This window comes from Sinocyclocheilus rhinocerous, unplaced genomic scaffold (assembly GCF_001515625.1).
Source record: "Sinocyclocheilus rhinocerous isolate Xijiao unplaced genomic scaffold, SAMN03320098_v1.1 scaffold22, whole genome shotgun sequence".
Taxonomy (NCBI): Eukaryota; Metazoa; Chordata; class Actinopteri; order Cypriniformes; family Cyprinidae; genus Sinocyclocheilus; species Sinocyclocheilus rhinocerous.
The window spans coordinates 536,725-560,611 of NW_015642832.1; the positions used below are offsets into that span (position 1 = coordinate 536,725).

Consider the following 23,887-nt stretch of genomic DNA (forward strand, 5'->3'; position numbering starts at 1 on the left):
TCCTGAATTTTTTTATATTCTTCATATTCTGTGTGGTCAGTTCACAGCAGTGATAGAAATTAATAATTTCCAACAAGTTTTATGTGCATTTTTATCTTTAAGCCTTTTTTTTTGTAAAAGTGTGCACCATCTTTTGAGTCAAATTCTTGCATTTAGGCTGTTACCAAGCAAATGAAATCAGTATCAACAAAATTGATCTTTCCAGTGCAGAGGAAACACAGAAGCGGCATTAGAAGTGACATTTAGATGTATTTACACACTGTTTAATGCAGCTCTGAGGGACATTTAAGTCTCTTAATATTAACTTCTTGTTTATTGAACTGTTGTAAGAAATCAATATCACATTTGTAATCATGCTGACTTTTGGAGAAAAAACGACACTCTTCATGTGATCTTAATTATATGAAATGATATAAATATATACACTTTCTGCCCCATATCTTGAATTATGTGATCATTATAAATGCATTTTAATAGACTGATTAATGCAGTGAAATAACGCACTACAAATGTGCACGCGCACTCACTAGTCTAACCTGCTAGACTTCAGGTAATGTATGCGAGCATTCTGTAGGTGTTTTGTAAGGCCTTAAATTTGATACAACTAAATTTAAGACTTTTAAGACCCGCGGAAACCCTGTACAATCATCCGGGTTTAAATCGCGCTCAAATTGATTTGATTTTGATGCAATATTTACACTGAAGCTCGCATATCTATGGTAAGATATGGTAATCACAACACACACTGGCCCAGCTAACCAATCATAGCACATTTCGTATTTCAGAAGGTGGGCCTTCATTTGATACAGGAACTATTCGAGCCGTTCATGCCAGACTGGGGAGAGAGGTGTTGTAATAATGTAAAATATGTGAAAAATAATGTGTTTTTCTAGTATGAGAGCCTGTTCTAGTACACCCCCAAAACAAAATCAAGACTTTGTAAAAGAGCATAATAGGACCCCTTTAAAAGGACAGTTGAGACAGAATTATCTATTGTTGTGATTGTCTAATATTTATGGTAATTTTCTTCTTCTTAAACTTCTCGTCAATGTCACTGCAGACTCTCCTAAAGAATTTCACTGCTCCCCAAGTATCTTATTGATTGATTTCCCTCCCATTCCGATATTCCAGAGAGCAAGGTGTTTTTTAAAGGCAAAATAATTAGTAGTCTGTGTGTGTGGGAGCAATGACCTGGAAAAGAGTCAAGACGCTGTGCCGCTCGACTGCTACAGTTTGATTCACGCTGTCACGGTGATCATGTCAGAGTGCGTTTTATTCTGAGATAAGAAGGCAGAGTCGGTCTCTGAGTGCAGTCTGCTAACCTTACGATCTCTCTTTACCTTCTGTGTCATTTATTTTCCTCACATCAGTGGCCATGCTGGGCTTTAAGAACGATGTCTGGAGTCTAGAGAATTACAGGTTACTGAGGTTTGTGATAGCATAGAAAATGACAGCGTCTGGTAACTGTCTAAGGGATTAAATGTTGATGCTTTCTAGGTTCATGGAAAATAAAAATGTGTCTCAGTCGTAATTGTGAAGCGTCACAGCGTGGAAATGCGTGGAACTTTGTCTTGCGTAAAAGCTAACTCTGAACAAGTTCAGGATGTAGTATGTAGTAAGGTGCAGTACTGTCTGTCATTTCTGCTCCTCCCAAGTCACAGATCGAGAAGAAAACCGGAATATTTATAAAAAAAAAAAAACATCACCTCTTGGGCTCATTAGTGTGGCTTCCATTGCCTTGCCGCCATCACCGCAGCGAGCCTCATCGAACGGGACGCACTGCTCTCCCGTCCCCGCCACCACCTGAGCGTTATCCAGCAGCGGTCGTGCCCCATTCAGAGAGCGAATGCGGTAGATCTGCCGGGAGTTGGTGTCTGACAGAAACAAAGAACCCGACACCGGATCCACAGCCAAGTAGTACCTATGGCTTGGACTGTTGCTATGGAAATAGGGCAAATGGGAGAATATCTCTTAATAAAATCCTCTGACAAACAGCATGGTTACCTTGGTGAACATGTTGAAATGTGAATAGTTCATTGCTGGTAAAGTAATTGGAGCTCAAAAAAAAAGAAAGAAAACACTTTGATAGAAAGGGAAAAAAGGGTAAAATTCTGCTACATGCAATGAACTGTATAAAAGAATAGGACACAAGCACAGCAAATCTAAGTTTTCAGACACATTAGCATGCTATTTAGACATGCACACATGATGAATATTTTTAGATTATGCATTTATTTTAATTACCTGTGTCTCAAATCTTTATTTCTTCATGAAGCAGGTGAAGAGAAAATAAAAAATAATGCATCAGTTAGAATAAATCATCAAAACATCTTATTGTAAAAGCTATTCCAGTTGTTAAAAACAACATTAAATCAATAAACGCCATTGGTGTAGTAGTGCATGATTTATCAATGCATGTCAAGTGTTTATTATCATATTTCATCAAACTGCAATAACTGTTAATTTTGTGGTCAGTGCCACTGCTCTGACATATTGAGCTGTGGTGCTCATGGGAAACCCTTGATTTGACAAAACAATATCAAATGACAAGTTTGAATTATTATTTATCTTCTTCTGACAGCTTTTCCTGTCAGTGGATCTTGGAATTTAAGCCTCATGCATTTTTTATTTAAATGTGATTTGATTTAGAACCAACTCCAGACAATGATTATTTTAGCAGAATACTCAGTTCTACTCTATAATGTCTTATATTACAGAGGTGAAATGAATTGCAAATGCTGTTTTAATGTTGTCAGCTGTGCATCCTATCAGCTTTACCTGAGCTCCAGTACAGCTGTGGTATTGAGGGACGGATAGACCCTCCGCACAAAGTTAAGGTCACCCACATACAGGTTACCCTCTCCGTCACAGGCTACGGCCATCGGCGCCAGCAGCTTGTTGCCCTCAGCCATCCCACTGCAGCTTGGGCACGAGATGCTGCGTCTTCGGCCGTTACCCATAATACTGTTAATGATGGGCGGCTGCTGCTGGGAGAGGAAGATATTCTCACCGCTGCCCTTATGAAGGATGCCTGTGTGAAATAAATCAAACACTGTCACTAAGCGCAACTGAGTGAGATTTCAAACATGACATATTTCTAATGGTCTGTACACGCACAAATGTGATGCTTAAATGAAAGCATCAATTTCTACAGTGTGACATATTTATTGCATTTCATGATCAATAGTGTGAAACCAGCAGTCATTAAAGACCTCATAATCATCAATAACGAACAAATAAATTTGCTGGTCCTGTAAACGCACAGAATTTTACCCTAATACAGTGATGAAATTATGAGCAATGGAAAATGTGCATAAAAAGAGCAATATTACGCAGAAAGTGGGAATTATTTTATAGTGCACTGGCATCACTGTGTCCTTATTTGACTTTCCACTAGCCAAGCTATAATCACAATAAATAGTTTTTCTTTTTAACACGAACCTCCCTATCTCCTATAGCAAGGGAATAAGTCTTCGGGAAGGAGAAATTTAGTTGCTGCAAAAGCCTGAAGATAAACAGGTGTGAAAAAGCACGCAGTAACTATAATGGTGCTTAATACCAACACATTTCACACAGTGCGAGTCAGTAATGGACATTTTTTCTTGGAGAAGCTTGTTAAACCATCAGCTGCAGGGATGACCTGTCCCTTTTGCATTGTCAAGTGTATTTCACAAAACAAGTGCCTCTTAGGAAAAACATCCTGGCTCATTGTAATTAGCCTGATCATTCAGGGATTGACAATTCTGGTCCTTGAAGGCCACTGCACTGCAGAATTTTGCTGCATCTATAATCAAACACACCTGTAAAATATGTCTTCAGGATTACTTGAAACTTACAGAAAGGTGTGTCTGAGCAGAGATGGAGCTAAAGTCTGAAGAATAGAAACGTCCAGTCCAATAGTGCATGCATTTTCCATTGCTGATCACTGATGTCACTTCCAAGCTCTTCTGACCTTCACTAATGAATGTATTAACTTCTACATGAATAGGTGTTTCCATATCATACCGCTGCGGACGTTCAGCATGTGGTGTTTGTCTAGAGACCAGCCGCCCAAGTTTGAGGGGTTGAGCTCGTATCCCTGTAGCACAGCTGTCCTCTTCTCCCACAGGATCTGACTGGGACAAGTCTCATACTCGTACCCCACAGACACTATAGAGAAAGATTGACAGATGGAAAGAGGGATAGGAAAGAAACGTGAAGAATGAAGGCGAAAATGACAGAGAGGGAAGACACTTAGAGGAAGAGCAAAGCTGTGCTATCTTAATTAAACACTCCATCACCGAGCGGGGACATAACAATTCATTAGCTCACAGGAGGAACTTGCCGCTGGCACACACCATAATGGATGAGAGACAGACAGTCTCATTAAACTACAAACTATCTGTGTTTTGGAGCTTAAATTAAGAGAAGACACTGGGGAACAGACAATAGCATAGACAAGAAACAAGATAACAGTTAAAATACACCTGTTTCCTGACATGACTCCATACCCCACTTACCCAAAGCCTCGGTCAGGCCTTGGACCCTCTGCCTGTAGGCGTCAGTCTTGTCCCAGATATAAGTGTAAGCCAGGTTAGGAGATGCATGGAACCATTTCTGAAGGAGATGACCCTCCACGGCCACCATCAGGTGCACTTTGGCCAGGCTAAGAGGCACTAGAGCTGGGGTCATGATCACCTTGAGCAGTGAGAGGTAGCCTGAGGTCCTGGAGCTCAAATAGCAAAGTTTAAGACTGGTGCCGGGAATCTCCACCTGCTCGTGAAGTACCTGGACAGTGAGAGGAAGCGAAAAGTGGGTTAATGGCTTCTCAAAGTGCTAAAAATCTAAAATTCTTGCAGCTGCTGTCAGTCTTTAAAAAGAGATGAATTGTAAGCAGCAGAGAGAAACCATGATTGCGAGAAGGTATGAGGAAGTGAATGAGTCAAAAGGAGTTCAAGAGCGAAAACGAAGATTAACAACAAAAGACCAGCAGAGAGCAAAGAAGGAGAGTAATAGAGAATATAAAACGCAAATAAAAGGCCAACGGAATAGTGGAATGACCTACGTGAACATGAAAGAAATGAGAAGTGATGGAAGTGGTGTTGAATGTGGCACCTGGCTCTCAGGGAGGATGTGTCTCTCTGAAGGGTTGGAGCTGAAGAAGGAGGACAGTGGGGAGGGAAGAACCACAGGATCAGGCCTGACAAAACCGCTCAGGTCACATCTGGCTGTGGTTTTCTCCTCCGTTTGTAGCACCACAGTGTCCATGGCATAGAAGCGATTCCAGGGTAGCCACACTGTTCGTTCCTGACTCAGAAATGGAGCCCGTTCTAACCGCAGAGTCAGAGAGCCTCCGCCGTTGGCCACTAGATCAAAACTAGGGAGAACCGGGACAGTAAATATACTTCAGTGCATATTCAACTGAATGTGGTAGTACTGAAAGGGGTTTAAATAATGTTACATGTTAAATAAAGTTACTCACGTGCCATCCTGGCGGGTCATGGTGTGACCATAGTGAGGGTACTTCACAAAGGTCACGTTGACACCCACCAAAGGAGTGCCATCTGAGGTCAAAACCTGACCTCGAATCAGAGATGCCAGGCTGCACGCACACAAAATACAATATTAGAGCATGATAAATTTAGTAATTTAGTCCATCACAGTACATGGCAGATGAGGTACCTGGCATTAAATGGGTTGGCTCCTGGGATGATGTGAGTGCTGTCTTTACCCACAAGCATCTTGATTCTGTCATAAAAGGAAGGGACTTTTTGGACCTCTGATTGGCTCTGTTGAATAACCTGAAGTGGGTCACGTGATCCACGGCACAGAGGATTGGTCACACAAGGGCTCTGTGTGCAGCAGTCTGGATCCATGCAGTCAACCAGACCATCTGAGTGGAAAAGATGTCACCACATCTCATAAGCTTTAGGTCTGTAACATGCATTAGCAATGTGACACATGAATTTTGTATGAAAATAAACCCACACTGGGGTTGTCACGATACCAAAAATTCAGTACTTGATAGAAATGCCAGTTCATTATCTAATATATGCCACTGAACATACTAATTTATTTTACATAAGATATATAAAGATTCATATAAACATTTAAAATAAAATATTAGCAATGGAATAAAGCCTCCATATATTTCTCAGTCAATTTTAGCAGCAATTTTGATGTAAAGGTTTCTAACATACACTACAGTTTAAGTAAATTGGTTTTGTTTTTAATAAATTAATATTTTTATTCAGCAAATATGCATTGAATTAATCACAGGAGACAGTAAAGACATTTATAATATTAAAAATGATATGTAGCCTATTCCAAATAAATGGTGTTCTTTTTAACTTCTATTCATTAAAGAATTCTTGAAAAAAGCAACAACTGTTTTCAACATTGATAAGAAATATTTCTTGAGCAGCAAATCAGCATAATTGAATGATTTATGAAGGATCATGTGACACTGAAGATGGAAGTAATGATGCTGAAAATTCAGCTTTGCCATCACAGTGATACATAACATTTTAAATAAATTAAATTTTAAAATATATTCAAATATAAGTTATTTTAAATTGACACACACACACACACACAAATTACAAACCCCAAATCTTTGAAAAGCAGTGTCTAATTTACAGATAGGATATTTTGACACATATCTGATTTGTATTAATTAACCTTAATTAGCCTTGCATGTTCATGTCTTCATGAAAATAATTTTACATTTCATGTGTTCAGCTTTATTTTACCAAAGTATTGAATTGAGTTTGTACTCAATGTTATCGATACTATAGAAAGCGCACACAGCACACACAGTTTCATGGCTTCAGAATGGCATATGGTTTAAAGGACTTCTGAAGTCTCTCTGTTCATCTGCCATCTTATTCTCAGAATGTGTACTTTTGTTGAACCCTTCTCAGTTCAAACCCCTGCGCTGCTTTGATGTCAAGAGAGAGAGAGACAAATAATATGATTAAAATAACCATAATAAGCTCAAATGTAGAACTTCTCATCATTATGGAAATGAAAATGAACAAATCTATTTATTTATCCCCATTGGGGTAATCAGCTCAACTGATAGAAGTGATCACTGAATTGAATGATGCTCTAGTTTCTCTTTCTTTCTCTCTCTCTCTCTCTCTCTCTCTCTCTCCTGATTTCACTTTTAGAGAACTTACATCAAAGTCACAGAGGGCATCGCTCACACCCCTGAGAGCTTCCCTTCCCGTTTCATCTTCCTCTCTCTTCCTGTTTCTTATTTGCTGCATATTGCAGTTCACTGTACATACACACCCTTTCAACCCTTCTCCCTAAATGGGTCTTTCTTGATCCGGAACAAACTCACAACAAGCGCCTGTTGCCAAAGACTTTTGCTCCATGTTGTTTTCCCTGGTGCTCTCTGATCTCTGAGGTTTCTGTGAAGTAACCCCCAAACGAAGAGTATAAACAAAAGAGAGAGAAGAAAGAAGCAGGAAGCTGTGAACGTCTGGAGAACGCTTGTTTGTGTCTGGGTCAGATTGAGCAGTAAGTTCAAATGCCTGATTTAACAAGTCTTTTGTGATCATACCGTGTCAATTACGCGAGTCTCACGCTCAGAGTTGGCAGCCCTGCATCTAAACATCACAGATTGACTTCACTGCTAAATTCAAACGACACAAAATTAAAATGACTATGGTTTGCATGGTTTTGTATTATGGGATCCAAAGTAGTTTCACAATGCTTTATGAAAAGCCTGGCTGTTTATATAAGAGAGTGAGAACACACAAAAGAGAAGATGCAGTGGGGAAAATGAAAACACTTTAAAACGAGAAACAACAAATAGTTCTTTCTAAAAGCCTCTCTGTGCTCTTAACTGGTCTAGGGGAGACGCTCAGTGCTTAGGGCTGACTCTGAACATCCACCTGTTTTATAATCATTCTGCCTTGGGGTAGTTTCAAATCCCTCACTTTGCCAGCCAACAGACACATCACCTTTTCATACGGATGACTGGAGCTGCTCTATTCATCCGTTCAGAGCATCTTCATATCGCACATATCTCCTAATAAATTGCCACAAAGCAGCAGTATAGACAAATCTCAATCTACTTTATGAAAGGGGTCATGAACTGAGAAACCAAAATTCCCTTGATCTTTACACATTTCATTGTACTATAAAAACATCCTGTAAGTTTCAGGACTCTAATGTTTCTCATTAGTCTACACAGAAACCAAACAATAAAGATCGCTCCGAAGACAACAAGACGCTGTGCAGTCTTTGCATTGCCTTCCTTCTAATCCCAAACGTTAGGAAAGAGTGGATGCACTTTATTTTCAATGAAGTTCCAGACCGCATCAGTAAGAACTTGGTCCTTTGTTCACTTCATTTTACCGTGGATTCGTTTTCAAACAAGGAACAATTCGACGCAGAATTTTCAGAAAGATTGAAACTAAAAGACGATGCTGTGCCGACTATATTGGATCCGACAGTAATGATGCAACACACAAGTGTAACTGTTTTTATTATGTGGTTACTATTGCTTTGTCTGTTACACAGATCATTTGATATGAGTATTTATGCGTTTTTAACCTAAATCACTAGGCTGTCAAACGTACACAACTGTTAGCCAATCATAGCAGTGGGTGCCTATTCAAACGGAGCGTTCTGATAAAGGGGGTCAAAAACAGGACAGAAAATAGCATATTACTTAAATTGTTTTTTAATGTAAAAAGGCAGTTCATGACCCATTTAAAATGCTTTAAAACTTATATATAGTTTTTACTGAAGAACATATAGGTTCTTTAACTTCTGGAACTGCAAAAGTAATTGTGGTTAATTTGGTGTACCAATAGTCAGTTTTTCTGCAAAAAAGAAAAAGAAAGAAAGAAAGAAATTAGACGGTTAGGTTTTTGCATTCGAATGACTGTTCAGACCAATGCACAAAACAAAACGGTAGATGGGCTGAATCAACATGTGATGGCAAAGAGATTAGAACATCCCTCTATAAAAAAACTGGTCACCTTAATGCCATATGAAAGTTTGTCTCAGTCTGAAGTAACACATTACCGGCCGTTTATCGCACCAAATATTCGTTTTTGTGTGTGAACAGGCCTTTACAATGGTGAGATAACAATTGCCCTAACCAAAATTTCTGCATCTCATCAGTGTAGCTTTTTTTTCAAGTCTTGACAGATGTGATGCATATGAGGCCAAAGGGGATAGAAAAATTTCTGCATTCAACATGCATTTCTAACCTCCTTCATTGTCCTTGTTGTCATTGCAGGAGGTCTCCATGGCAACACTGCAGCCTGGCCCTCTCCAGCCATTGTGGCACTCACAGTGCCAGCTGTTCTGACCCATGATGCATTGCCCATTCCCATTGCACAGCCCCGGACAGCCATCTGCAAGAGAGGAGGGAGAGACTGATCGACTGTGTGATTATTTTGGATTTGGGCTGATTTAGTTTGGTGCCCATAGGAAATGTTACTCGCCACATAAAACTCATTACCATAACGACAGCATGCATGCCACAGACCACTAAGAAAACCTGTCAGACGAACTCTTTTGTTGGACATCAATTATCAATCAACCCAAGCAAAACCATTATGGATGACTTTTGGTTGACTGCTACATTTTGGCTTGTGAATTCAGCGTTAAGAAGTGTTGTGTGCATGGAATCCATCAACTATAATTGTCTGAAAACAATGATGTGAAAACAGTGGTGGAGAGGGAGAGCTGGACTCATTAGCATTAAAACAAGCATCCTAACACATGCAACCAAAGCGGCATCCATTAGTATTCCTCTTCCAGCTGGACTCCAGAGCTCAAAAAGTCATTTAATATTCTTATAGATGCGGATCACACAGTGAAGACCGTGTACTTTTGCTCTGAATGTGATTATAAAATAATGGCAACACACACAAACATACACACCCGCGCAAATATGTTTTTGTACTCTGTGTGCTGATGCAAACATGAGCAAATCAATCTAGACCAAACAGCAAAACAGCAGCCGAAAAGTCTTTGAAAGACACTGGTGTAAAAGAAGTCACAGAACCGAGGGAAATGCCTTTGACTAGCTCAAAGCTTCAAAGCAGGATAAGACCATGTGTGTTTGTGTGTGTGTGTGTGTTTACCGATGGTGCAGTGTTCTCCGTTCCAGCCCTGTTCACATTGGCACTTGCCATCCCTGCAGGTCCCATGTTTCACACACTGTGGGTTACACAGTCTCTGGTCACAGCTTGTGCCTGTCCAGCCCTCCTCACAGTGGCAAACGCCCCCGACACACACGCCATGGCTCCCACAATCTGCTGAACACACCTCTGGAGAGAAAGAGAGAGATTTGTTTTTACTCTTATTTTTCCATCTCTTATATACATCTTTATTTTATTCTTCTTAATTATTCAATTATTATGTTTCTTTTTATTCTGTTATTATTGCTTCTTTTTATTCTGTTATTTACTTAATTGCTATTTGCTTTTGCACTGTTTTAATGATCTGCAGCAAAGTTGCAAATGCTTTGGCAATGTAAATAATTACATAGCTAAAAACAGCACTGTTATGCCATTGTCAATAGCACACTAAAATATCTGTATTATCTACATGGTTGGGGTCAGTCAGATCTTTTTTGAAAGAAATTAAAACTTTAATTTAGCAAGGATGCATTAAATTAATCAAAAGTGACATTAAAGACTTTTACATTCTTAAAAAAATAATGCAGTTCTTTTGAATGATGCATTCATCAAAGAATCCTGAAAAAAAGTAATTATAATAAAAAATGCTTCAAATGTTCCAAATCAGCATATTAGTATCATTTTTGAAGAATCATGTGACACTAAAATAATGAATAAAATGAAATAATGGCTGCTGAAAATTCAGCGTTGCCATCACTGGAATATATATTAGGCCTATATTAAAAATATATATTAAAATAGAAATTTCACAATATTTCTATATCAAATCTCATTCACCAATTACCCACAATCCATTATAAGAAATCACTATCTGTGTTGGTTGCGCCATGTATATTTTAATCAAGTCACTGTCATTATTTTCAGTTCAAACAAGTCTCCTTTATATAAATTATACATTTTATTTTCAATATATATTTTAAGATTATTATTATAATATTTTATTTATGAAGATTATTTTGGATTGCACCTTATCCACCGAAGTTGGAACTGCGTCCACTAATTTTTTTGGGGTGTGTTTGTGCCGTTACCTGATTTGCATATGAATCGGGTGCTAAAACAGCACACGCAGCGAGTGCAAATAAACAACGCTATCAGCGGGTGCAATTCATGTTTAGTGAATCCCCCCGAGAGTGTAGATGGATGAAAATGAAAGATTACAATATATCGCAGCACAGCTTGAGAAGACAGCAAGTGAGAAGGTGAAAATGGCTGATGGGAACACACCCGTGGAGCAGTCGGGGCCCATCCAGTTAGGGTCACAGCTGCAGAGGCCCGTGTCAGGGCTGTAGGCTCCGTGACCGTTGCACTGATCTGGGCACTGGGCTCTGGATACATCACATAGAGGCCCGGACCAACCTGGCTTACAGTGGCACTGACCAGACACGCAGCTGCCATGTCCCGAACACGTGGGGTCAAGACAATCCACTGGAGAGAGAGAGAAACAGAGAGTTTGAAAATACTTTTTCATTCTACTTGCTTTTTTCTTCTCTTTCCTCCTCATCTTTCACCGCTCTCTTCTAAACTCACCTCTGGGATCTCTCCACTTTCAAAAACCAGCTGCAGCTCATATGAACATGCGCTCAGAGACTCCATTTCTGGCCAATTTCTTAAAAGCTCGATCAATAGACTGAATTTCACCGCTTTAATAAAGTTTATTATGCTTGTACCAGCATGCTTTTATAGCAGACATTTGAAAACCGAGATTCTCAGAGGAAGAGGTTTTTCTGAGTTTTGAAAAGAGTTTTGAAAATGAGATGGTCAGAAAAGCCGCCGATGCGCTCATTACCTTCCTCGCAGGACTCTCCACGGTAACCCGCTTCACAGGTGCAGCTACCCTGGGTGCAGGTCCCGTGACCGCCACAGCTGGGATCGACACACTGGCCCTGCGGCACGTCGCACTCCAGGCCCTTCCAGCCGCTGTAGCACATGCACACACCCTTGCTGTACTCTCCGTTCCCGCTGCACAGCACGGGACACGCCGCTGTAACGAAGACGGAACGAAAGGATGCAGGAGGGAAAACAAATGAGGGAGTGAGGGAAGGACAGAAGACGAGGATGTTTGAAAGGAATTAGTGAAAACCAGCTTCATTAAGAGAAGTTCAGTTATGAAATGTAAGATAAGATAAGAGAAAAATGAAGCATAGAGTTAATCCAAACAAATACACTGAAATGTATGAAATCACCTCAAACTGTGTGTCAAGAAAACGTTCTTTTTAGCTGTTTTCAGACAGTGTAGATACATCGCTGTTATTTTATGTCCTTGTGCACTCACAATAAGCAAATGTGCCCTCCTGAACTGCAGCTACCCTGGGTGCAGGTCCCGTGACCGCCACAGCTGGGATCGACACACTGGCCCTGCGGCACGTCGCACTCCAGGCCCTTCCAGCCGCTGTAGCACATGCACACACCCTTGCTGTACTCTCCGTTCCCGCTGCACAGCACGGGACACGCCGCTGTAACGAAGACGGAACGAAAGGATGCAGGAGGGAAAACAAATGAGGGAGTGAGGGAAGGACAGAAGACGAGGATGTTTGAAAGGAATTAGTGAAAACCAGCTTCATTAAGAGAAGTTCAGTTATGAAATGTAAGATAAGATAAGAGAAAAATGAAGCATAGAGTTAATCCAAACAAATACACTGAAATGTATGAAATCACCTCAAACTGTGTGTCAAGAAAACGTTCTTTTTAGCTGTTTTCAGACAGTGTAGATACATCGCTGTTATTTTATGTCCTTGTGCACTCACAATAAGCAAATGTGCCCTCCTGAACTGTTGTCATATTCAGTACGTAGCTTTGACATGTCTGACATGTTTTAGTAAATTGGTTCATTTGGATGAACCAGATAAAAAGAAATGATTCACCAATTCCAGTCTCTGAGTGTAATCAACTCTCTGGTGGAATGTTACATCTTCTATATCCAAATAGAAATTCATAAACTTTTCTCTTCAGGTTTAACCCTATTGATTAAAAACCCTAATTGTTTTAAATGCTAAATTATATAATCTGATACATACCATACATTACCGTTCAAATGTTTGGGGTCAGTGAACGTTTTTAATGTTTTTAAAAAGTCGCTTATGCTCACCAAGGCTGCATTTATTTACTCAAAAATACAGTAAAAACAGTAATTATAGCAATTTAAAATAACTTTTCTATTTTAATATTTTAAATGTAATTTATTACTATAATGGCAAAGCTGATTTTTCTTTTAGCAGCCATTACTCCAGTCTTCTGTGTCACATGATCCTTCAGAAACAAATATACTGATTTGGTGCTCAAGAAGCATTACTTATTATTATCAAAGCTGAAATAGAAATGTTTTGTAACATTATAAATGTCTTTATTGTCACTATTGATCAATGTAATACATCCTTGCTGAATAAACAAGTCTTTAAAAAAGTCTTACTTACTCCAAAGCTTTGAATGTTAGTGTACACAGATTAGGTCAGATTTTTTTGTAAATCCGTTTATTTGAGTGAACCAGATTAAAGGGGTCATATGATGCGATTTCAATTTTTCCTTTCTCTTTTGAGTGTTACAAGCTCTTGGTGCATAAAGAAGATCTGTAAAGTTGCAAAGACTAAAGTCTCAAATCCAAAGAGATATTCTTTATAAAAGTTAAGAGTCAACCACGCCTACCTAAAACGGCTCGTTCTAACACGCCCCCACATGTCTACGTCACGATGTGGGAAGATTTGCATAACGCCGCCCAAATGTTCACGCAAAGAAAGAAGGCGTAACTTTGATTCTTGCTGTAGTATTGTTGCTGCCTCCACCGCCATGTTGTGGAGACGCTGTGTGTCTCTTTATGAAAGTGAAACTACTTTGTTTGTCCTTCCAAAAGAGGACACAACTAGAAATGAAACTATTCACCAATTCCAGTCTCTGTGTAGAGTCATTTACTTATAAACCCTCATATACTGTACAGTTGTGATTGAATTAGAAATGCTATAATTTGATATCATATATTGCCCTCTAATCGGATGCAAACTGTATCCTGTATTGCCCCTTAAAAAAGCTGCAGTAGTTACATAGCTGACTACTTTTTCAAAAGAGACTCATGATTTTAACTATTTTAAATTGTGAGTAGTTTTTATCTTGACAAGTTAAACTTTGTTCTCCAGCAATAGCCGGCATACAGTTTTCTGTTACAGTTTCTGCTGAAAAATTGCCTGGAATGAATGAATGTAGGAAAGGAAGAAAAGAATCATCCCTCGCATTTTTCCCACAGAGTGTTCGCTATTCAGCCTCAAAGGCAGCATAAACACTGCTGAAGCTCTCTGAATATGGTGATAAAGCAGACTATGCCTTGTGTAATTAAGGTAAGAGATTCAGAGGCAATATCAACGGCACTCTCTGCTACTCAAAGGAGACGCCATTTGACAGTAATAAACTAGCTGTCTATAGTCTCAGGTGAGCTCTCTCTCACACACACACACACACACACACACACATTTCTCTTTACGAAGCCTCCACTGAGAGCATTTCATCACTCAAAAAGATTGGTCTGGCACAGTAAAGCCAACAAACCCATCAGACATTTTGGCATAACTGAGATGGGATTAATCAGTGATGTTGCAATTCATCCGTCTGGATCTCAGAGTGATGTGACAGTGTCATAGAGCCGCTACGACGAATGGCCAGAGTTAATGTACACTGATGATCTGATGACAAATGCTGAGCTCGAGGGAAAATTCTGACATATGCTTCACACATCTATATCTGCATCACAGCTAAACATGCAGCAAGTCAATTTAAAACTTACAGCAAATTTGAAATAAAAACTCGCATATTAAAAACCTCACAAATAAATCCAGTGGCTCACAAAGTTAATTTTGAAGTCACTGTAAATAAAATGTAATATAAAACTAAAGGTTATCTAACAACACAGCATGGAATGACATAATAATGATTAAGTTTGATATTAATTACTGATAATAATTAGTTTACAGATCACATGTAAAATGACAGGGTGACAGGTCATGTTTATTTTTATATTATTATTAATATATATATACATTTATATAATATTATATATTATAAGATATAAAGAAATATTTCACTTTTTTATTGCAACACATTAATTATAAATTATTGTACATTAATTTTACTGGGTGGATGTGCTTACTTGTCTTACAATAATGTCACAATGCAAAAATAAAAAAAATCCTAATGGTCCTAAAATAGGCTAAATATAATTTATTATTTCTATGCTGAATAATGATTTTTTTTGACTTCGTGAGAAGAATCACAAATGGCAGGTAAATCTCTTTGCAATTAGAAATGTGAAAGTAAGGTGTTCTGACTTAGTGAACAAAATGTTATTACACAACACAGCTTTTTTGTATGACTACGAAAATGTTTTGACAAATGCTGCAAAGTGAAGCATAATTTTTTAGCATAAACATTCCGGCAGTGTGACAGTAAACGGTACCTTTGGAACAGTCCGTGCCGTGGAACCCTGGGAAGCAATGACACGCTCCTGACATGCACTCTCCATTGCCATGGCAATTCTGGGGGCACTCTTCCACCGAATCTGAGACGAAACATAAGAGACGCGCACATTTTACAACCCTCAGTTATTAATGGGGGACAGTGGAATGTAACGTTCACAAATTCAGAAGACTTTAAACGCTGCTGCCTGACAAAAAAACAAGTCATAGTGCTATGAACTTTCTTGCATTTTGTGAAATAATCTCATACACAGCATGGCACACTGTGAACTTTCAGCCATCGTTATTGATTCAGTGGCAATGTGTGAATTACTGTGACACATTTCAGCAAAGCCTTATGGGAAATATAACACTATGACTGCGGTAAATGCTAAAATAAACAATGCTTTTCAAATCAACAGTAGCTATCACCTGAACAAGATGCGCAGACATTCATACAGTACGTGATCAGATTTAAGAGGCCTCATGAGCACAGTGTGTGTGTGTGTGTGTGTGTGTGTGTGTATTTCTCCTCAAACTGAATATTTAATCATACATACTGTTATGAATATAGTGGACCAAGAAAATAACTGGCCACTTAAGCCACACTTAAAAATGCATGAATGTCACTGCATTAGATAAATATCAAAATGGCATCTGCAGACAAGTTTTTCTCCAAGCTAATTTCACTTTTCTGAATAATTTTTGCAGTGAATTGTAAACAACTGATCTCAAGGTGATTTTGAGTGGATGTATGAAATTGGTTCTTCTCCAGTTCAAACAGGTGTTCTATGAGAGCAACTGCAGGTGCATTTCTGAAAATGTGTAATGCCTGACAACCAGAAAGTGTGCAGATACTGTACGTTTTAGTCTTTTCTATTTTTAAACCAAACACACTTCTTTTGTGAAATGTGTTGAAAAGTGTGCTTGTGCTGTCTTTCTTTAAGATAAATGCCACTTGGTTTGATACTCTGTTATCTAATGCAATGGCATTCATTCATTTTAAGTGGTTTAAGTGCCCAAACACGTTTAGCACTTGATCTCTATGGATTTATTCAGACAGCAGAGAGGCAGCAAAAGTACTTTTTTTTGTGACATACTCTACTCAAATAGAGAGAGAGAGAGAGAGAAAAAACCATACAGTTCAAAATTTTGTGGTTAAATGTGTTTGAAAGAAGTCTAAGTTTTTTATATTAAGGGTCCTTAAATACTTACATCTAAATTAATAATTTGATACTATGCACTCATTGTATACATAAATGCTATTACATTGCACTTATATTTGATAATACTGTTCTGTAATTACATCCGTAATTAATTTCTGTAGTTACATCTATAATTACACTCCTAACTTTACCCATATCCCACCTCAATAACAGCAAAAGTGTTCTGCAAGTCAACATGAATACAATACGTACATTGTACCTAACAATTCATTCTTTTATTAAGTACATAGTATTTAAAGACACCTAATATAAAGTGGGACACTTTTATTATTTTTACATAATTTCTTATCATCAATGTTAAAATCAATGTTGTTTTTATCAGTGTTGTTCTGCTTTAAAATTTTTTTGAAACTGACAGTTTTTTTCCAGAATTCTTGGATTAACAGAAAGTTTAAAAACATAATTTTAACCTTTATTTAGACATTTATTTTTTAATAATGTAAAAGTCTTTAATAGTGTAAAAGTCATGTTTGATAAATAAAAAAAAAAAGATAAAAAAAGTCTATGAAATATATAAAAATATATTTACAAATCTCATCAAACCACATTTGTATTTCATTTTAAAACAGATTTTTAAAATGTGTTTTATTGTTATTTTATTTGGGAAACAATTTCTTTGTCCATTTATTGAAGCGTACGCCAGTTGCTATGTTCTGAATATTGAATGAGTGAACAAGTGAGCAGTTTATGCATGAATATTTAAACACACAATATATAAAGTACATGAATATGTAAAATACAGCAAGACCTCCTATACGCTTCATGAGTTCTGCATCACTGCCTGATGTCATGACAGACATGAGGCCAGATTTCCGCTTTGCTGTGACAGCTCCTCTCAACTGTTATAGAAGAAAGTCTCGAAGTTGGCATTGTGCTTATGCTAAGTCATCACTATAGCAACCGTTGTAGAGAAACTTCCTTGAAAAAACATATTTTAGTGTTTACTTTTATTTTAGAAATACAGCTATTCCTTCTGTGACCTAAAGAGAAATGTAAGTGAAAGGAATAAAAGCAGCTCTCCCAGTTCAACTGCTCACATTCAAACTGAAATATAAAATGAGGTTAAGGGTAGATCAGGTGAACTGTGCAAGCGGCTTGCAGTGAAACGCATCTTCTAAACAGCAGGTCTCCAAACAACCAAGTTTCTATTTACCATCTTCCTTTTAAATGTTGACTTTAGCGTGTAAATAAAAGCTGGAGGTGTCTACCTAGAGCCACAGTGCTGAATGAGACGGGTTCTTTCTCTTTGCCGTCGTTGTAGAAGGCCAGGTGCCAGGTGCCGGGGTCCAGATACTGCACAAAGATTGCCTCGTTCTGGACAACGGTCTGAATACTGCGCCTCTCGCGAGGAGACTCGATAACGCTCCACTTCTCTTTTCCATCCAGCCTTTCCATGTAGTCATACTGAAGAGAGAGGGAGAGGTGAGGACAGAGGGAGAAAACAATCAGCGAGGCAAGTGGCTGCGGGACATCACCTTCACTAAAAACTGTAATGACAATCAAAATAGTCAAATTAAATCAAAATGTAGAAGAGATAACAACTCTGGAATGTGACAAGACAAGTGTAAGAATTCTGCAGACAAATATGCAGCGATAATTTGGAAATAATTTACAATTCATTAAAAAAAAGTTGCAAACAAAAAAGCCTGTCTGCACAGATGGTCTCTTCATGGTAATTAACGAAAACCTGTCTTTTTAAGGAGGAACATCATAGGGAACCAGATTCCCTTGCTCTATAAATGCTAGCTCACACACTGTCCCAACAAATGGCAACCAACCCCAATTTCCAATATATGTTGACCATGTTGGCATTTGCTGGGTCAGTCTGAACATAACAGTGTCAATCATTAGAGTTACTGTAGATGCATGCTCATGAAAAACAAATTAAGACAACACCATAAGAAAAACATTTTCCGTTAAGTTTATGGACATTTCCTTCAACCCTAAAACATAACACAATGCAATTCCCTAATATTAACATGGAACATTGGGTCGTATTTTCACAGACATTTCTTTGAGCGTATTTAAGCTGCAAACAATAATGACTTTTTTACATTAATAAGAATAGAAATCATCAGGATTTTTATGATTCTGATTTAGATTCTGCTTCTAGTTTCTAAAAAAGTCCATTAAGGACTCAGTACTTAGAAGACAAAAAATGTGCATAATGACAAATAACCAATCATGTTCAACAGCTCTGTCAACATTTTGTCAGCTCTACTAATTGTTAGTAACTAGAAGTCTTACAAACATTAGGTTAAACACAGTAACAATTTTATGAATACAGACCGGATATCAGCTATGTCAAAAATATTGACTTGAAGTTAAGTCAGTGTGTACTAGGGGTTGAATGACTTCTGATTTTTTAAAGTCGACTTTTACATGATGAAAGTCGAGTCGAAATCGACTAGTCGCTGATGATGTCATTAATGAACAAATAAGTCTGGACCTGGTAGTCGACGTCAATCTTAAAGCATCATGGCAGAGCATTGAAGTTGACTAGTCGATTAGTCGGTACAACCCCTAGTGTGTACTGAGGTATCAATTCAGTAACCAGATGACTCTTTCAGTGAGTAAGCTGTTTCAGACCAGTGAGGTCATCTGTGACAAATGAGCTGGCTCATAAGAGTCATTCAATTCAGATGTAAAGCTCTTGAGCACTGAAAGGATAGTTCACCCCAAAATGAAAATTCTGTCATCATTTACTCACTCTCATGTTGTTGCAAACCCATAAGGCTTTTGTTTACCTTTCAAACACAAATGAAGACATTTTTAATGAAACCTGAGAAATTTCTGTTCCTCCACTGAAAGTCCAGTCCACCACAACTTTCACGAGTCAAATGTCTATTAAGAGACGCTCTAATTAAAAGTAATCAATTTGAATTGAACAGCTTAATCTAAATCTTCTAAAGAGACATCATTGCTTTATATAATGAACAGATTTAGTTTAGACTTTTATTATCATATAAATATCTATACACATACTGTACATACAGCACATCAAATGTGGTAAATAGAAGCTCAAATGTGCTCGATGCGCAAGATCTATTAAAGTTTGTTCTTACACGCAAATATGTTTGAGCTACTGTGTTGACCATATTTGATGAGCTCTATGTATGTGCGTTAACTGATGTTTATAAGTGAATAAAAGCCTAACTTAAATCATCATAATAAGTGATTGCATCTCTTCAGGAAACCTGGATTAAACTGCTCAATTCTTAAAGATTGCATTTATATGTCTTAAAGGGGTCATATGATGCGATTTCAAGTTTTCCTTTCTCTTTGGAGTGTTACAAGCTGATTGTGCATAGATAAGATCCCTGAAGTTGCAAAGACTAAAGTCTCAAAACCAAAGAGATATTCTTTATCAAAGTTAAGACTCTGCCACGCCCCCCTAAAACGGCTCATTCTAACACGCCCCCACATATCTACCCCACTATGTGGAAATATTTGCATAATCCCGCCGCAAATGTGCACGCAAAGAAAGAAGGCATGGTGTCAGTAACCGCAGTTAGTGTTGAAGCAGCATGTCAGGGAGACGCTGTGAGTTTCTAGGCGAAAGCAAAAGCACTTCATTTGGCCTTCCGAAAGTAGATGCATTTAGGAATCTTTAAGATTACTTACAACAGAACAGCAATGCATTTTATGGACGACCGTTTCGTGAACCTAGGAGAGGAGGTAATGCGGAACATTAAAGCATGTCAACGTATTCTGTTACACCAAATACACCAAATAATGATCTTTAAAAAAACATCATATGACCCCTTTAATGTACTTTTTGAATTGTGAACGTTTTTGTGGAATGGGCTTTCAAAGGATGGACAGAAAGCTCTCACATCTTTTTAAAATGAACACAAGCCTTATAAGTGTGGAACAACATAACGGTGAGTAAATGATGACAGATTTTTCAGTTTTTTTGTGAACTAACCCAAACAAAACAAAAACTGAAAGTCATTAAAAAACATGTTTTTCAGTATTTAAAAATTGGATTCTCAGTCATAATTGTAAGTGAACCTGGCTCCTTTAAAAGAAGAACCAAGACATGAGGCGATTTGCCCACCTGAGCATGTGAAGGAGGCAGGCCTTTCCGCATGTAAACCCCAAACAGCGCATCCTTGCCCAGGGAGATGTTGAACTTGAGAAAGTGTGGCTGGCGCAGGTGAAGCAGAGACCTCCAGAAGACGCCTGGAGGAACATCCTGACTGACACGCTGACCCAGCTCCAGCTCCCCGCTGTTTATACTGCTGTTCTTCAACACCCACGGCCCTGAGATGGACGCCAAGAGAAGAAACAAGATTTGTTTGAGGGGGGAAAAAACACTAAGAAAGTATTTCAAAGACACGGAGAACAGGGAATATCCTCCGCTCCATGTGAAAATATTTGCAGTGTGTACAAAGAAAAATCAACATATATTATTCCACTGAGACACAGCTCTGTGCTAATGAGTGTGCGGTGTGGGCTGCCAAAGTCATCAACCCTAAATCAAACCCTGTCTTCTCCCTTGAGATCATAATACCTCTGCATGACAGCACTGGCCACACACGCACTCCTCCCTTCCCAATACACCTGCTAAGTCTGTCCTCTAGAGAGAAAACTGTTGTTGTGTTGACAGCGCAGATAGATCGCAGCAACTCCAATCAGAAAATAACCCAGTAAATGGGCCTTGATAGTATCGGAAGCAACACACACACACACACAAACACACTCTTTTGAGTCTGAGGGGCCAGTGCAACACGAGTGGACTTGGTGTTAGCTGTCAGTCTAGTCTACTTTCTCAATGTTTGATGTGCCCTGATAAGCAGAGACAATCTGTTTCCCAGCCTGCTAAAACCTCTGGCTGCATTTAAATGAGTTATGAAGAGAGAGGAATTGAATTGAGCAAGCGCGAGCAAGCTCTTTCCCTAAATGGATCAAGCCTTCTTTTTGCAGGAGAACATGTGCACGCACATGCAGTGTCAGGTCTGAGTGACAGGTCGGTTAAAGCAGCCCAGTCTGGTAACCAGTGGGAGTCTACACCAACCTCCCTCATTAACACGGAGCATGGATGGACGGCTCTGCGCTGAACGAGAGCACCACACCGAGAGAGCAAGAGAGAGAGATGGAAAAAGTGAGATAGATAAAGAGAAATTGAGAAGCAGAAAAAAGGGGAAGAGAAAGTACCCTAGAGAGGGTGCATAAGAAGAGTCTTGTACTCTGGAGCAGAAGTTCACACTCCTCAAGTTCTCAACCAGTCAGAACTACTGACATCAGAGCCACTGAAAAAGGTGCTTTCCTCTCACGAACGAACACTCGCACCTAGGTCTTGATATATGTGGACTTTCTTGTTTAGTGTAGGTATGACAGTCACCTCAGATCCTGCAACCTAAAACCTACAACAAACTTACAATAACTCTTATAATTTTCTAAAATAACATCATAAATTGTTACCTAGCACTACAGAAAATGACTGATTGTATCATCCTTTTTACTTTTTTTTGGAGAATTTCCCCAGAAGGTGGTTTGTCAGATGTAACTCATTTCTGGGCACAAATTTCTCCCCAAAATATGGTTGATTAGGTACATACAAGCACTTTTATCCTTATAGTGTTTCTATACTTTGTTTCTCTACAGCTCCCTATGGTTATATTAAAATATAAGCACTTAAGTAGGTCTACTTGTTCAATTAAAATCTAATTGTAAAATTATAATTAGTACAATATTTCATTTTAAAGAGTCTGAGAAATAGCCACAGTAGAGTTGAATGGAAATCCCTATAGAAATGCCTGAGTAACAAATATTCTGAATAATTCCAGAATAAAAGTGTTCCTTAGATCTTATTCTATTGAAATAAATACATATGTAAATAAACAAATACACTAATAAAGTCTGAATCTTCTGGAATAAAATAAAGAGGGAGATATTCCAGAGAGATGTGGAGTGTACAGTATGTTATTGTATAAAAGCCATATAAAGAGGAATGCCATATAAAATTTTATGGGTAAGGGTCAAATGCAGTCAGTTTGGTTCGCATGTAACATCCCATCCTGAATTACTAAAGTGAAGTTTAGTGGATGGCATCCATCAGAGGGTTAAATGAAGCATAAACATATTTTTTTCACAATTTTTATTATCCATATGAAACTAATTCTGGTATGTAATGCGCACTTTTCTCAATCCAATTGATTCCCAATGGATGAAATTAAGTTTTGCACTATATTTTCCAGCTTAAAGGGGTCATATGATGTTGCTAAAAAGAACATTATTTTGTGTATTTGGTGTAATGAAATGTGTTTATGCAATTTAAGGTTAAAAAAACACATTATTTTCCACATACTGTACATTATTGTTTCTCCTCTATGCCCAGCCTTTCTGAAACGAGTTGATTTTTACAAAGCTCATCGGTCTGAAAAAGCGAGGTGAGCTGTGATTGGCCAGCTATCCAATGCGTTGTGATTGGCCGAATACCTCAAGCGTGAGACAGAAATGTTACGCCCCTTGCCATATTGTGATGATGCCCTGTCAGGCCGGAGCGATGATTCAAAAACATGAAAACCCATTATAAACGAGGCATTCATTGCATCCAGTGGGGACATAATTATGGATTATAATGACTTATACTGTCTTTTTACGCGCTGCGTTGCATATCGCACCGCGTAAACATAAAACCATGTCTGCATTTGTGATCGGAGAAATGACAAACAACAAGCCCTACTCTACACTGCCCAAAAAACTCGCTTTAAATATAAAAAAAATATAAAAACTCTTTAAATATAAAAAAACTTACTTACAGTCTGTGAGTCAGAACAGCCAGCATTGTAGTCTACTCTACCAGGATCAGGAAACAGTCCTCCATAAAATGTATTGCACACATCCGAATATTTGGGTTGAAGTGTTCTGGAACAGTGTTGTAAATACAACTTAACCACTGATTTCTAGTCGTGTCCATTTTTGGAAGGCCAAACAAAGTAATTTCGCTTTCACAACGAAACACACAACGTCACACACGGCGGCCTTGAGTGAGCAGAGGCCGGGGGCTAGAGTGAGGAACGGCCGGAGGGCAAGAGTGAGCGGAGGCCGGTGGGCTTGAGAACAGCGCGGC

The 23,887-nt window shown here is 38.6% G+C and overlaps 1 protein-coding gene across 3 annotated transcripts in view; it reads right to left on the reverse strand.

The window, feature by feature from the left end:
* LOC107756812 (teneurin-2-like) overlaps positions 1–23,887 on the reverse strand; it is a 199,642-nt gene that overhangs the window by 16,825 nt on the left and 158,930 nt on the right. For all 3 annotated transcript variants that reach the window (XM_016574099.1, XM_016574098.1, XM_016574100.1), the window contains 12 exons: positions 20,870–21,075; positions 18,018–18,213; positions 10,095–10,280; positions 9,213–9,359; positions 5,662–5,872; positions 5,462–5,581; positions 5,095–5,356; positions 4,500–4,767; positions 4,006–4,149; positions 2,779–3,031; positions 2,245–2,265; positions 1,707–1,939 (listed from right to left, as the gene is read on the reverse strand). In XM_016574099.1, the coding sequence (XP_016429585.1) occupies positions 1,707–1,939; positions 2,245–2,265; positions 2,779–3,031; positions 4,006–4,149; positions 4,500–4,767; positions 5,095–5,356; positions 5,462–5,581; positions 5,662–5,872; positions 9,213–9,359; positions 10,095–10,280; positions 18,018–18,213; positions 20,870–21,075 (2,247 nt within the window). The remainder of the gene's footprint in view (positions 1–1,706; positions 1,940–2,244; positions 2,266–2,778; positions 3,032–4,005; positions 4,150–4,499; positions 4,768–5,094; positions 5,357–5,461; positions 5,582–5,661; positions 5,873–9,212; positions 9,360–10,094; positions 10,281–18,017; positions 18,214–20,869; positions 21,076–23,887) is intronic.